We start from the raw sequence: 14,757 nt of genomic DNA on the forward strand, positions 1-14,757 counted from the left end.
CCCACGGCACAGCCTAGCAGGAACACGCCCTCCAGCTGTTTGCTTTTGCGAGGCTTGTCAGGATTTAGGCAGATTCTTAGCTCACCCTCTGTTAATTTTGATTGATTGAAAATTAGTAGAAGAGAATCTATAAAGTGGGATGGGAGAATGCTGAAGCAGTGCAGGGAGAGGAGCAGAGGCAAACAACTTGCGGGCAGAGCACCAACCATCATGTGTGCCAGGTTCCCTTCGGAAAGTGGGTTACAAAGCCGATCCCAGCTCAACACTGAGCAATTATTGGGGCAATTAAAGCTCTTGCAAACCTGGCTGCTGCCCCCTGACCCTGTGTCCCTATGTCCAGTATACACATGAGGGTTCACACAAGCATCAACCCCTCTTTCTTTTTAAGGTTTGAGCTAAAAAATGTCTCTCTTGCTGCGTACTCAAAGCTCTGGGGTTTGAGTTGATGTGTGGGAAACCTGGGTTTGGTCAGCAGCCTCTGGTGCCGCCTCAGGGTACGTGTGCCAGGGGCCAAGGCCACCCCACCGTGGCATTTGCCCAGCTGGGGAGGGAGCAGCAGGGCACAGCCAGCTCCAGAAAGAGAAGGCAGTTGCAGAGAGGTGTGACACAGCATCCCCACAGCCAGCCCAAGCGCTCAGGTTTTTTAGGACTTGCAAACAAGGGCTCACGGACCCTACAGCAAACGAGCCACAGGGGAAAGGATGGGACAGGGATGCTTTTCCCTACAGGATTCCAAGGTGGAAAAGTGCAAAGGGCAAAATCTCAGAGGAGAAACTCCTTTGGCTTCTTCTCCCCTGAGAGCTGAAGTGGAGCCGTTGCAAAGGAGTTACACCTGGTTGTAAGCCAAATGTGTGAACTGAAAGAGCTGCCTGGGATCCAGGCTACGAAACCACAGGTGCCTGCGGGAAAGGGAGATGAGCTCTCACCCTCTTAAGAGCGTTGTGCCCTGCTCAAAGCCCTGTCTGGGGGGGTTGTTCCTGATGATTTAAGGCTTAGCTAATGTTATAATGTTATCTAAAAGCAAGTATCAGTTCAAGGCATAACCCCAGGCTGATGTGTAGCTAGGTGACCCATCCGAATACAAGAGAAGCAGGAGATTGGGACCTGTGATGAAGTTGTTTGGTCATGCTGCTGGTGTTTAGACCGAGACCTGCTGTGTGCATCCATCCAGAGACTGTGAGAAGAGGTGGGTCCTGTGGGGAGCAGAAGTTCAGCCCAGATTTTTAAGGGGAATAAAGCATGGGTGTGCTTTTTGGGAGCAGGAGAGGAAAGGTCTTTCAGGGGCTGAACACACCCCAAGGAAACATGTGGTGAGCCACCAGCGTGGGCTCTAAAATACCCATTACCAGGCAGAAGCCCCTTCCATGACCTGTAGATATTGGGGAGTTCATGGGGCTTTTAAAGCTTTGGCGTGGGGGGAAGAAACAGGCTGCGTGGTCCTCTCCATGCCAGGAAAGAAACCCTGGTAAACATGAGTGCTGGGAGACCGAGCAGGGGCTGCAGTGTGAGAGGTGTGCCCTAAAATAAATGGGTGCAAGGCACCAGGGATAAAAGAGCTGTGAACCTGGTGGTGTTAATAATGCTCTTATTATTGTTGTTGTTATTACTACTGTTGCTGACTAGGAAACAGCATGGACTTAATGGCTGAAAGCAGCAGCAAGAGCAGGCGCTAGGAATGGTTTTCAGGGCATTTTTTTTTTTTCCCCCTCAGGAGTACGTTTCAGCAAGGGGCAGCTGGGGCTGGGTAAGGCAAATGACCGCCTTGTGCAGCACGGGGCAGTGGGAGCGCGCAGCCCAGCAGCCGTGGCAGCATCCTCCCTCTCCTGCAACAAAGTCCTGCCGGCGGGAGAAGCTGACCCCAGCCTGATGGGCTATTTTTAGTCCAGTTCCCTAAAGAAACCAAGGTCACGAGCTCGTGATGCTGGTGTCCTTCTTCTGGGCTGAACCCATGGGTTATATCCAACCACCTACAGCATGCAGCGAGGGGCTTGGCAGAAAACCAAGGTCCCCAAAAGTTTCATGAACATTAGCAGCTCTGCTAATTAGCAGTCTCTGCTTGGTGGGACTTTGCCGTGGACTGGGGTGGAAGAGGAAGCAAGGGGGTGGAAGACACCACAGCCTGCCTGGCCTGGCACCCGGTCCTGGCCGTGGTAGGAAGAGCACCCTCCTGATGCCTCCTCCCAGCGATGGGGACCACGTGCGCCTGTTTGCACTTGGGATGTTTTCACTGCCCCTGTACCACCTGGGCTTTCTCCATTGTGTAAAGAGGCTGAGAAATGGAGGAGGGTATGAGTATAGGGCTATGCCGTGTTCAACTAGATGAATTATTTTTGCCCCAGACAAATGTCAGCAGTGGCTTTACAGCTGCATTCTTGCTTGCTTACTCTGCCACTGCCATGGACCATTTGTCTCAGATTTTAAACTTCTTTTACCAATTACTTCCTCTATTATTTTTCCAGAAACCAAACCAAAGCTTACATAACCATCCCTCATTATGCAACCCGCCATTCAAGTTTTGTTTGCTGCGAAAAAATGTGTTTGTTTTTTCATTCTTTGTCCTTTTCACTGGGGATAATTTATCCTTTCTATGTGTCATTGGATTTGTCGTTCTTTTGCAGTTAAAAGTGATGGACTTCTGCCGGCCTCTTAATGCGCACTGGTTCTGCTTTCACACCCTTGCTTGAACTTAAGGTAACTTGTCACATCTGATGTTAATGGGTGTAGAGGTACTAGTTGCCATGTGCCAAGGTTAGTTGTGCTCCTGGCATTTCAAAGGGTGCTAGCTTTAAGTCTTAGGATTTGGTTCTTCCCTGAGACTCATTTGAAATAACGTTTAAGGTTTCTGATAGCCAGTACCCTTTCCGTGTCTTATTTCTTCTCCTCTGCAGTACGGAATGTACAGTAGCTGCTGTAAAAACTAGAAGGAAAAATGGGGCTTATTAACTGGTACGTAAAATGCACTGGGCCAATTCTGGATGCTTTCAGTGAAGAAGCCAGAAATGCAAGTAACCTTGTACTGTCAGATTATGGCTATATATGAGTCAACACGTCATGCGCGTTCCCCCCTGCCCTTGATTGCTTACGCCAGCAGTTCAGAATGGCATTGAAGGCACGCTATGGTGTTAGGGACACTGTTCTAGGAAAGGTTGATGTAGGATCAAGATGATGTCTCAAGATAATGTAGTAATATAACCTAATATATAATGAGAAAAGCTCTGTGTATATTCATTCAGCCTTAGGCCACAAACTGCTTGTGGCAAGGCAAGGAAGTCAGGGTGTGGCACTGTATTTTTCCCCCCGAGTAGCACTGAACTTGCCTCAGTAAGATGAGAATAACATCACAGCAAGAGCAAGCTAATCCACTTGAACAGCAACGTAACTGCCTGGTGGTGGGATTGAGCATGCCGGTTCATAAACTGCTTTGTTCAGCAACGGAGCTAAATTACCATGTTAATGCTATAGCCTGATGGGGGTAGTTTCCTCCCCGCTGCAGAACACCTGCACGTGACAGAGGCAGCAATCACTTGGCTGGCTGTCAGGCGGCTTTTAAAAAGTAGCTTGATTGCTTGGGAAGTCAAATATTTTGCTAGGAAGGCTTCTGAGAATAGCAGCGTGCTTCAGTACATGCTTAAATGATGAGCGACTTCCAATTGATGGAGCTGATGATTTTGCTCTAGCTTGGGCTTCTATCTCCCCAACACATGGCTATTTGTGACATCACAATGGGTCCCTAACGGGAGCTTCACAGCACGCCTGTGAGCGTAACAGCCACAGGCAGTGCCAGGAGGTTGGCTTGTTACATCCAGAAAACAAGAGTACCTGTTCAATGACTTGTGAAAGCTAGACTGTAGCAGTTACTGGACATGCCTGTACATGCAGGAAGCAGTTTAGTGCTTTGCTCTAGACTTCGTGCCAATATTGACCTCTGAGTACATGTATACACCCACAAAATTACTTCCCTCTGCTCAAAGTGTGCCCTTGCTATTAATGAAAGCATTAAATAGCACGGCAATTAAGCAACAGGCATAAGTTTTTCAGAGGGGTTGCAAAAGCAGCACTGATGTTTTCTTACAATGCCTTCTGTCAAAGACCTGAATTATTAAATTGCTTAGGATAAGCAGTTTTCACCCTGCTTTTAGTTCTAGTTCTGAGTGCACTGGAGAGCAGACCATGAAGACTTGAAGAGGCACAGGCAGCCAGAGGCAACTTGCATCTACCATCTGCACAGTAGTAAACATGCCCTCCTTTCCCAGCCACTACACCCCCCTGCTACCTTGGTTTTCTAACTGTCAAGCAGTCACAAAATACCATTTTTAAATCCCATTAGCACTTTTTTCTTAATAGGGAGCACCATGCTGTACACCAAAGGGGGAATGCTTGTGCACAAAACTACAAGGGAAGAGAAGGGCAGCAGAGGGAGACAGCATCTATGCCTGCCTCCAAAAAAAATGGATGCAAGCTTATGATACAGCATTTCTTAAGTAGTGTACTCTTAAGTTTTAGTGTGGATGTAGTACTATAGCTGCATGTTTTCAAAAGCTTACAGTAGAAGCTCATGAGGAACTGTAAATACTAATTTTCTCTTTTCATAAGAAATAAACCCATCACTTGTAGTGCACTACTGAAGTTCTTTCAGCATACGCTCATTGAAAAGGCAGTAGTTCAGCTGAAGGGCATGGAGCTGTAGACCACTGTTTTTATTCCACCAGACAATCTTCCATAAGTGGTTGGAAGGGAAGTAGAGAAGCAAACAAAAACACAACTGGGCTCTAGAAATTTATTTTCAGAGCTTAGTGCTTCAACTATGATTAAAATACTTATTAAGCAATTTAAAAATGCTACTGACTGGGTACTAGAACTAGACAAGAATACAAGTAACACCACTACTTTCATGCAATGACAGATACTAGTTTGCTCATGCCACTGAAGTAGGATCTCTCCCGTTCACTCATCAGTTCAAAATGTAGGGGTCTTCTACAGAAGTTGCATTCAGCGGATGAATGTGGTTTCAGCTCCAGACCAACATCCTTCCACGTAGCCAGCAGTTTTTCTGGTAGGAAGAGAAAAGTTCATCAAGATCAGTGGATTGCTTCAGAGAAGCAGCAAAAGAAGTGTCAGCCTACTTATTCTCCTAGCAAATGAGGAGAGATAACAGGAATTCACTGTGACATAATTTACCTCAAGCCAGGTGACTGGGTAGCAACTAAGTCTCAGCTATCCTCATTACTACCTCTTCTGGCAGGATCAAGGAAGTAGCTACTTTCCCTGGACAGATCCATGTTCAAGACAGGTTAACAGCTCAGTGAGGAGAGAAGATTTCTTTGGACCCCACAGAACAGGTGAAGATTGGTTTGGGCAATGCATGAGCAGAGCCCCAGCAGAGGTGGCTCTGACAGAACTGGCTGGGTACAGGACTGCACTGGCCTTGCATGCTCTATTCCAGGTCGCAGTGCATGGGCCTTCAGGCATCATCCTTAAAGCAGGTTAAGTGCAGAAGTATGCGCTATGTATGCTGCGGCAGTGGAAAGACACTGTCCAGCTCGTAGCATCTAAAGCTTACATATTTCCTCGTCTCATCTTTAGTATAAAGACTGCATAGACAGCCCAGTATTTTCATTGCACTGATGCAAGAAGCCACTCACCGAGAAAATAACTCATCATCTGAGGGGTGTGGTGAGGCGTAGGGGCAATACGTAGCAGCTCTTCTCCACGGGGAACTGTGGGGTAGTTGATTGCTTGGACATAGATGCTGTGCTGGCTCATCAGCTTGTCACAGATATCTGTATTTTTAGCAGCATCTGCAACCTAAAGTTCAAAATTCTAAGTTACAAGATCAACCAAAACATACAAGGTGGCAGAACTGTCAGCCCAACTTAGCTAGCCACAAGAATCAAATAGGACTAGTTAGTCTTCCTTGTGCCTCTACAAATAGCACATACATCAGAAAAAAAAGAGCTAAAAGCTTGTGCTGTAGAGCCCCCTGGGCATAAGCACAGCATTGCAGCCTAGGTGGGTAGCTGTTTATACCTGAACTCTTCTTTTTAATGGCTTGTTACCAGTCTCCTTGCTTTCTGTATACTGTTAAAACTGTGGGTTTCATGCACTTTATCATTCTGCTTTACAACGTTTATAGCAGGCTGGGGGCAACTTAAGTCAGACTCCTAGCACATCACTGCTGAATGCTAGGACAGGTTTGAACTTTGTGAATGTTAACTAATACCTGAAAGTATAATGGGACGATGGACAGGAAAACAGGCACCACAGCCCTGTGACAACAGTATCCTAAGTACTCACCCTTATTGGAATGATGTGACTGGGGCAGTGCACCACAGGAAGCCCCGCATCCATCAGCATCTGTCTCATAAGCTTCACATTCCGTTGGTGCTGGCGCCTCAGAACCTGCCCCTCTGCGCTCTTCAGAGTTCGAATGGATTCTAGGGCACCAGCTAAGAGCATGGGTGGCAGGGACGTTGTGAAAATAAAGCCAGCAGCATAGGAACGAACGGTGTCTATCAGAGAACGTGTACTGGAGATGTATCCTCCTACGCAACCAAATGCTTTGCCTGGGGGGGAGGGGGGGAAAAAAAAGGCAACCAAGCTTATTCCTTCCACCCATTAGAATGGTTTGAAGTATTATAGCTTTTCTTTCTTTTCACTTGAAGGAATGAGTTTATTTTGATTACATACTTAATGTAGTCATGGCAGGCAACAATTCTAGCCCCTACCTGCTAATCTTGTATTTACTCAGCACATGTTACAGCTTTGTTGTTAAGCCAATCCTGGTAACACGGATCTAGTTATTACACAGCAAGGACAGTAGTTCAACACTCTCTAAAATACTCAAGTTTTGATTTTGGGGAAGACCTTAAGTCCAATCATCAAGCATAGACTTCAATACTGACCCCAAGAGATCAACACTAAGTCTCTCAGCAGATTTAAAGTAATCTGTTCCAGAGATGCTAGAAATAGCCCATGCTCCTGAGGAGCACACAAGGGTGTTACTGTGATTTTGCGGCTGACATCAGTCCCCCTTTCCAAATATAAGGGGATGTTCAGGTACCAGAAAAGAGCCACAGGTAGAATTAGGGTGTTTGGTGAATGCTTCTGGTTTTATTAGGCTGTAACCCAAGATTGTAAGTAAGTTTCAAAGCCATGAACTTCCAAAACATAAATACAATTTATGAGGAAAGCTGTTTAAACAACTTCCCAATTTGCAGCAATAAACTTACTCATAAACCTGCATCCTACTTGGATAATCGCAGTTGCTTCAGTTCTTGCTAAATCTCTTTACGTAACTCCCCATCTCAGGTTTCTAGATTAGGAGCACCCCATTTCACATAAAAGAACTAAGTACTACTAAATATAGAGTACTACTCTACTAGCATTCTCACCTGAATTTATTCTTGAGTTGTATAATATGCCACTGGAGGACTTTTTGCTAGCTTGTTTAAAGAAAAAAAAAAAAGGCTACCTTAACTGATCTGTAAGGCAGTGTAAGTAGCTTAACACAAGCTTTTCAAACTGTGGGGCATACTTAAATCCTTTGGGCTTTTTGAAAAAATCCTAGCTCCCCAACAGCCCATAGCAAGTTCATTTGAATAGACTGATTTGGAGTTAACCCACTTAATTTGGCTGCTCAGAAGCTTTGCTGCCTTAGCTCCTGTAAAAGTGCCAGGCCATGCATACCAAGCGTCCCAGAGATGATGTCCATCTTGTACATGATTCCATCCCGGTCTCCTATACCACCACCTCGAGCTCCATACAGCCCCACAGCATGCACTTCATCCACAAAAGTGATTGCCCCATGCTCGTGGGCCACATCACACAGCTCTTCCAGAGGACAGACTGCACCTAGGAACCAAAGCAGTGACAGGCAGTTTAGGACTCCCTGTCCTCAGCTTGGATAAGTATCAGAAGTACCCCCAAACACTAGGCATTTCAGAAGACTGTTTTCATGTAAACCTTTATAGAACTGTACACTTTTAGACCTAAAATACAGATGATTTGAGCACTAACTGCACTGGAAGGAGAGAGAGAGAGAGAGAGAAGGATTTGATGTCAACTTACCATCCATTGAGTGAACAGTTTCAAATGCAACAATTTTAGGGGTTGACGGATTAGACTTCTTCAACAGTTCTCGAAGGTGGTTGACATCGTTATGGCGAAATATGTGTTTTGGCACCCTGCTGTTTCGGATCCCCTGGATCATGGAGGCATGGTTTCCAGAATCAGAGTAGATCTCACAGCCTGAGGAAACAGCCCAGTTACACTTCAAGTACAGAAAGCATTAACTGATTCCCAGCATTGTTTTATGTATGGGAAGTGTTCAGGCAGCAACAGTACCGTGTTCTAGAAAGCAATGCTCTTGATCAAAAGAGCAAGTTACAGATCATGAAGCAAGAATAATATTTAAGGCTTATTTTAGGTCTTTAAACTAATACAAATTTGAGCTTAGAAAAACCCTTCTGTATTTCCTTAAGTCCTTAATATTTTTATCTAACTCTCCTAACTTCTGAAGTTAGAGAGAGATGGTCACACCCACAGGTGGGAGGACACTAAAATTCCTGGTGCCTCATTTTCGGGTGAAATTTACATGCAAGAGCAGAAGACTCTGCATTTTGTCTAATGCTTTCTGCAGTTCCTAGCTCCTAGATCTCAATCTCAGTAGCCTGCTACTATGATTTGCATGAGTTGAACATAATTTGAATATGGCATTAAAAAAACCCAACCATACTTTGCTGATCGAGTAGGATGAACCCTCACTTTGGTTGCCATTTGTAAAAATGTACTCACAACTGTTTAGGGCAGGGTTGTGTTTTGTGTGGCAAACAGAGGCTGCAGTTTGAGGTCTCACCTGGCAGCATCTTAGCTAGAGTGAAGAGGGTGGAGTCATTGGCTACAAAGCAAGATGAGAACAACAGTGCTGCATCTTTTCCATGAAGATCAGCTAGTTCTTTTTCCAAATCAACGTGAAATTTACTTGTTCCTGAAATATTTCTTGTGCCTCCAGCTCCAGCACCATGCTGTTTCAGTGTATCCCTACAGAAGGCCCAAAGAGAGGCATTAGCATTACTATGCAACACACAGATGAATGAAGTATCATTGCCAAAAACATTCCAGTACATAATCAGTATTGCTCTAAAAAGGAACTGCCTGCAAAAAGCAGCTGTTAGGTTTAAGGTCTTTGAGCAACCTGCACAACTCAGGAATCTGATAAGCTAAGAAATCAATTACCAAGTACAGCTGCAATATACCATCCAGTTTATCTGGTAACATCCGGTGGCTTCTGAGGAAGATCCAAGGAGCAGGGTCAGTGACTGACAGGTATACTGCAGCCCTGGAGCCAAATACTAACTTACCTACCTCAGCTCAAAAGAGTGTAAGCTTAATTATACCGAGAATAATACCAGCAGCAGCTTATATAGCACAGTACAGAAATCAATTCTTCAAATGCCTTCCCACAAAAGCTTCTGCTTCTGACTATACCTTGAAGCTGCCTCTTAAGAATATTGCACTACTCACATAACTGCTCCACAGACACGAGGGTGACGACTCATCCCCAGGTAATCATTGCTGCACCAAACAGACACCTCTTTCTTGGTGATTAGAGAATCAGTATAGTCGTCTGCCATGGGAAAGATTTGTGCCTTTCGGTTCACTGTTTTGAATACTCGGTAGGTGTGATCCTTCTTCTTTTCATCTATCTTTTTCTCAAAGAACTGATCATACTGGAAGGTGGATACAGCTGAAATGAGACACAGACTTAAGCACACAGGAAATAATCACAAGAGACCAGGCCTGTGGCGGTTTTGCCAGACAATCTTACATTTTGGCAAGTTATCCTGAAGCAGATGAGACACACTTTCTGGTCTTTGCTTCAGCACAATATCCTTAAACTTCTTGACCAAGCCGCTCCACTCTTCTCCCTCAGTCTCAATGTTCCTCACTGTAGAAGTAGTTGGTATTTTGGCAAATTCTGTACCTACAGACATTTTAATAAATTCCAGTGAGCTTAATCAGTTTGAAACAAAATGAAGTGAGTTCAGCAAAGAAAACATTTTAAGCAACTCTATCTCTTCGTTCTGTAGGAGCCACATGCCTGAATCCATGTGCCCCTGTTAGGATCAACTATTTTATTTGCTTATAATTTTGCATTGTACGAGACAAAAGGAAAACCTTGCTATTCAATGACAATAGAACATGTAACTTCCTTACAACACATTTGGTACATCATGACTCAGAAACCCACTCTACGCAGTTACAGCATTTATCTGAAAGAGTTGGTACACACCTAACTGAAGGTGGAGTTCAAGTTAGCCACTTCCTTTTCATTCCTAATATTTTGTTCAGTTAGTACAGATCTTTTAAGACTACGCCACAGAAAACAAACAGAAAAGCAAAATAAGCTTCCTGAGACAGACGGCAAGGCTTTAGTGATATTGGTGAGAGTTCCTTCCTTTGAAGGACAGCCCTTCTACATCAGGATCACGAGCCAGTCAACACCCTTTAGTTCCATAAATCAAAAAAAGCATTTGCTTGCTTTTCAGCTTGGATTTGTGCTGGTACTTGCATAGTACCTCAACCCAGATTCTGGATATACCACCTTTGTCTATACCCTGGTAAAGCTCTCTTCAGTCCTAAGCATCCACTTTGGGTGCAAGCGTAACAGCTCGATTCACACATTTAGAGCCAGTGTATCAAAATACAGCGTACAGTATTCCCACACCAAAATCACGCAGGGGAACACTGCACAATATTGCAGGTATGCCATTAACACCTACGTTCCCCAACAGCTTTTTCTTGCCATCCCCCATAATCCTACCGGCATAATTTAAGTGGTGACTGTTAGACTTGGCACACTCCAGAGCAAAGTCAGGCACCAGAAGCTCTCGGAAGGCACGAACGCTTCAGCATACACAATACATACCTTTCCTGTCCACCTGCATTTCCTGCACATCCTCTTGGAGTTCTAGGCTGGCTTTACAGAAGACATTACTGTTCTTGTGATTCATTTGAGCTGCCAGGAACGGGCATTTGGTAGCAGAGCTCTGGCTAGCACCAGCAGGCGGGTGGCCAGCAGGTGGCTGGGGTCCATCTGTATTCTGTTGGGCCACCTCTTTGGCATTTTTGGCCTCTGAGGTGGGGGAGAGAAAGGAAAGCACTTCAGCATCATCACTTTAATAGCGACTTAAGCTTTTCTGTACGTTACCTTCACAACTAATTTGGCACAAGCCATTCAGAACTATTTCACTGAGCAGTCACATTGTATTTATACAAGCACAAAATCCCAGTAACACCCAAGGGGCATCTGATTTAAGATACTAGATGTAGCACTGTACCCTTTGAAGGGGAAAAAAAAAAAAAAATCTCACTCCCAAAGGGGAGGCTATCTTTGGAGGAGTTCAGCTATTTTCAGCCACCAGTCCTTCCTCTGCTGCAAGCCTCAACTCTTTCCCCCGCGTGCCAGAGTGAGAATCCCCCGAGGAATGCCACCGGGTGGGGTGAAGAGTGGCTCAAGCGTGAGAAACCCCAGCTCCGCTGTCCACGGTCATGGATCTCCAACCGGAGCTCACTGCGGGACGCCCTAACAGTCTGGTCTCCGATCTGTGCCCACACTTAATTACCACAGCCATCTAAAGAACTAAGCAACCCTCACCTCGAAGCTGCCCATTCCAGAAGTTTCCTTCTACAAGATACGATGTCTGCATGTATTTTTTTCCCTCTTAAGGGCGACTAGGTCCGTCCCTAGGACGGCCCCCCGCTGCACCCGCCGCGCCCCGGCCCAGCGCCCCGCCGCCCACCCTCGGGGGAGGCCTGGCTCCCGAGGCCGCTGCTGCCGGCCCCGGCCGTACTCACCCCGGCGGGCGGCGGCGGTCTTCTCCTCCTCCGCCTGCTGCCCGCGGGCGGCGGACGTGGCCAGGGCGCGGGCGGCGGCCGGCGGGGCCGCCTCCATCATCCGCGGGCAGTGCTGGGCGTAGAGGAGCAGGGAGGGCCCGGCCTTCTGCAGGAAGGCCTGCGAGACGCGGGCCAGGAACGGGCAACGCCGCACCACCGCCTCCATCCTCGCCGCCTGACGGGAGACCGGACGTGACGTCAGCGCCCGCCGCCGACCACCACCGGGACGGACGGACAGACACGCGACGCGCAGCGCCCCGCTCCGCCGCTGCCTATATAGCCCCGCCGGGCGCGGCGCAGGCGCACTGCCGCTGCCCCGCCGCCACACAGCGCAGGCGCGCCTTGGACGGCGAGGAGCCGGGGGCGGCTCCGGGCGGGGAGTGGGGCGACCCCGGGCGGCTCCCGGGGCGCTGTGAGGGGATGGAGGGGCCGGAGGGGCTCCGGGGGGCCGTGAGGGGCCGGAGCGGGCCCAGGCGGCTCCCGGGGGGTGGTGAGGGCCCGGAGGGGGCCCGGGTAGCTGCCGGGGGCGTGTGTGAGGGGGCAGAGGGGGGCAGCCGGCCCCGGGGGGCTGTGAGGGGACGGCTCAAACAGGGGTCGCGGCTCACAGGGGAAGAAGAGGCGGGTAGTTGTCCTGCTCTGGGTTTCCCCTCAGCCCCAGGCTGTGCAACGCTTGTTTCCCAGAAGTGCTGGAGTCCCTTACCCCCAGGACAGTAGATTTGGGGGCCCCTAGTGTGCCTGTTCATTGGAAAACACGAGCTCTGAGTCAGCTGAGTGGGGAAACCCAGCCTTGCTCAAACACATTTCATGTATTTTCTTCCTAAACACGCACCTCTGACTCCCTGCGGAGTCCTTGCACGGGGGCTCAGAAAGCAGCGGGTCGTCTCACCGATGGTGGTGGGATCCTGAACCCCTCTCGCTTTGCCTACCGTCAGTATGAATTTAACAGTCTCTCTTGGTGATGCTGGGATCCTGAATGCCTCTCCCTTTGCCTACAGCCGGTATGAATCTAACAGTTTCTCTACTGGTGATGCTCAGCCTTCCACCACTGCATTTTTGAAGCGTGGCACCACTGTCCGGCTTTTGAAGATAAATGACTCTTGTGAGAATGACAGCAGCAAGTAAAATTGAATCCTGCATCCTCTGGTTTGCAACGGCCATTAAAGTTTATTTGTTTAAAAGAATATTCACAGGTGGGTAATGATAAAAGGAGCTCCTCTTATGCATCTGGCCATCCAAGCTGCGTAGTACTGATTCCTGTAGGCGTATACTAACTGCTGAAGTGTGGAAAGAAAGGAGAAGAAAGATGATGACGCGTTTTTTTCCTCATCTTGCAAAACAGTGATTTCACGGAAGACAGGATTCGGGCAGAGTACTGCCTCTCTTGGCCTCACATCGCTCAGCTAGCCGAGAGCTGGCTCGGGCACTTTGAGGCAAGAGTGGTTTTTGTGACAGGTACAGAGTTTTGAGGAGAATTCTTTTAAAGCTTGCTCTTACTTGACTCGTGTCTTGCATGTAGTCACGTTGTGTAGTTACTAGAAGGTGCTCGTAGTAGAGTGATTAGGGAAATACAAAACCTATGTAGGACTGTGGCTGCTGAACTCAAGTTTGGATACAAAAGGCATTTGGAAAATATTGGTCAGTATTTACACGTTGCAAATTAATATTTAGATAACTCCTCTGTTGGAGGGCAGGGGGAGGACCAGCAGGATATTTGCCTGACCCTCTTCATCACTGACTCTCTTTGAGGATGCTGGCTGCAGTATGTAAACTTTGTGATCTGAGTAAGTAGATCAAGAGGGAGGCAACCTTAAACCATAGTCAAATGGCAGACTCACTGTCAACTCCAGTGCGTTACAAAGCTCTGAGGTAGGAAACGGGACAGACTTCTGCGCTCACATACTTGTTGCAGGGCCCTGAAAAAAGTATATAGGGCTTTACAAGGTGGAGGCATGGGATTTGGGTTTTAGTAGGGCTAGATGTTTTTCTAAACACAGTTCACTTCTTGCTTATTAGGAATTTAAGACAATGTTGTTTAATGGGTCTCAATGCTTAGATCTTACACAATTCATTATTCCAGCAATGTAATGCAGAAGTTACCATGAAGAAACAGCCTTTCATCAGTGGGCATTGTTAAACTTTATATGTGCTAGTTTTAATTTGTTCTGTAAATAACTGATTAAACTAAGGCTATGGTATTTGACCCAAGCCTGTATAGCAGTTGTGACAGCAAGAGTCTTGGTCGCTTGGTAATACCAGGACAGTACTTCCAATTATTAGTCCAGTTTGCTCGTGAAGGGCACGTGAAGGTTTTTTCGCAACTGGCTTTCAGTTAGTGCTACACACCTCAAATATTTACGTTTTGCAAAATGTAATAGTTAATTAGCCCTTCAAGCTTAGAGATACCTGATCTGTGTTTCAGATTACTGCTATCCCTATTCCCCTGACCGTCAACATTTTACTCCCTACCCTGAAGCTTTGTATGACATCGATTACTTTAAAAAATGAGGAAATATAATGACATTCCACCTTGTAGATACCTGGCGAGTGTCCTTATAGCACAGACTGAATGTGTCTGAACCTAAGGGATCACTCCAGTGCTCCTTGGATTAATTTCAGTTTTAACAACAGAAATCAAGCTCCATATGGTTGATTTATAGTATGTTGATAGTATTTTTCCTTCTCCTCCTATTCTTCCCTTATTGATTGACCATGGTACTTAACTCTAGAGGGACAGAGGGAATACGTGTTTTGTTGTAAGGGGCACCAGAGAAAGGTGTTGTGCAAATATTCTGGCAGAGTACTGGAACAGGCTGCAGAGCTCATCTGTGTGGACACCTGCTGCAGCTGGTTCAGTCCCGCAAA

The 14,757-nt window shown here is 46.9% G+C and overlaps 1 protein-coding gene across 1 annotated transcript; it reads right to left on the reverse strand.

Moving 5' to 3' along the window:
- Window positions 1-4,763: 4,763 nt before the first annotated feature.
- ALAS1 (5'-aminolevulinate synthase 1) lies at window positions 4,764-12,166 on the reverse strand. The gene is made up of 10 exons (XM_087744660.1): window positions 11,857-12,166; window positions 10,928-11,134; window positions 9,827-9,982; window positions 9,523-9,745; window positions 8,855-9,039; window positions 8,068-8,247; window positions 7,687-7,851; window positions 6,295-6,563; window positions 5,643-5,805; window positions 4,764-5,050 (listed from the first exon to the last, which is right to left on the reverse strand). Exons 1-10 carry the CDS (start codon window positions 12,059-12,061, stop codon window positions 4,890-4,892), a joined length of 1,914 nt encoding a protein of 637 aa, XP_087600786.1. The 5' UTR covers window positions 12,062-12,166; the 3' UTR covers window positions 4,764-4,889.
- Window positions 12,167-14,757: the final 2,591 nt, after the last annotated feature.

The sequence above is a fragment of the Nipponia nippon genome, unplaced genomic scaffold (assembly GCF_047370975.1).
Source record: "Nipponia nippon isolate SJK-2023a ecotype South Korea unplaced genomic scaffold, ASM4737097v1 scaffold_9, whole genome shotgun sequence".
NCBI classification, from domain to species: Eukaryota; Metazoa; Chordata; class Aves; order Pelecaniformes; family Threskiornithidae; genus Nipponia; species Nipponia nippon.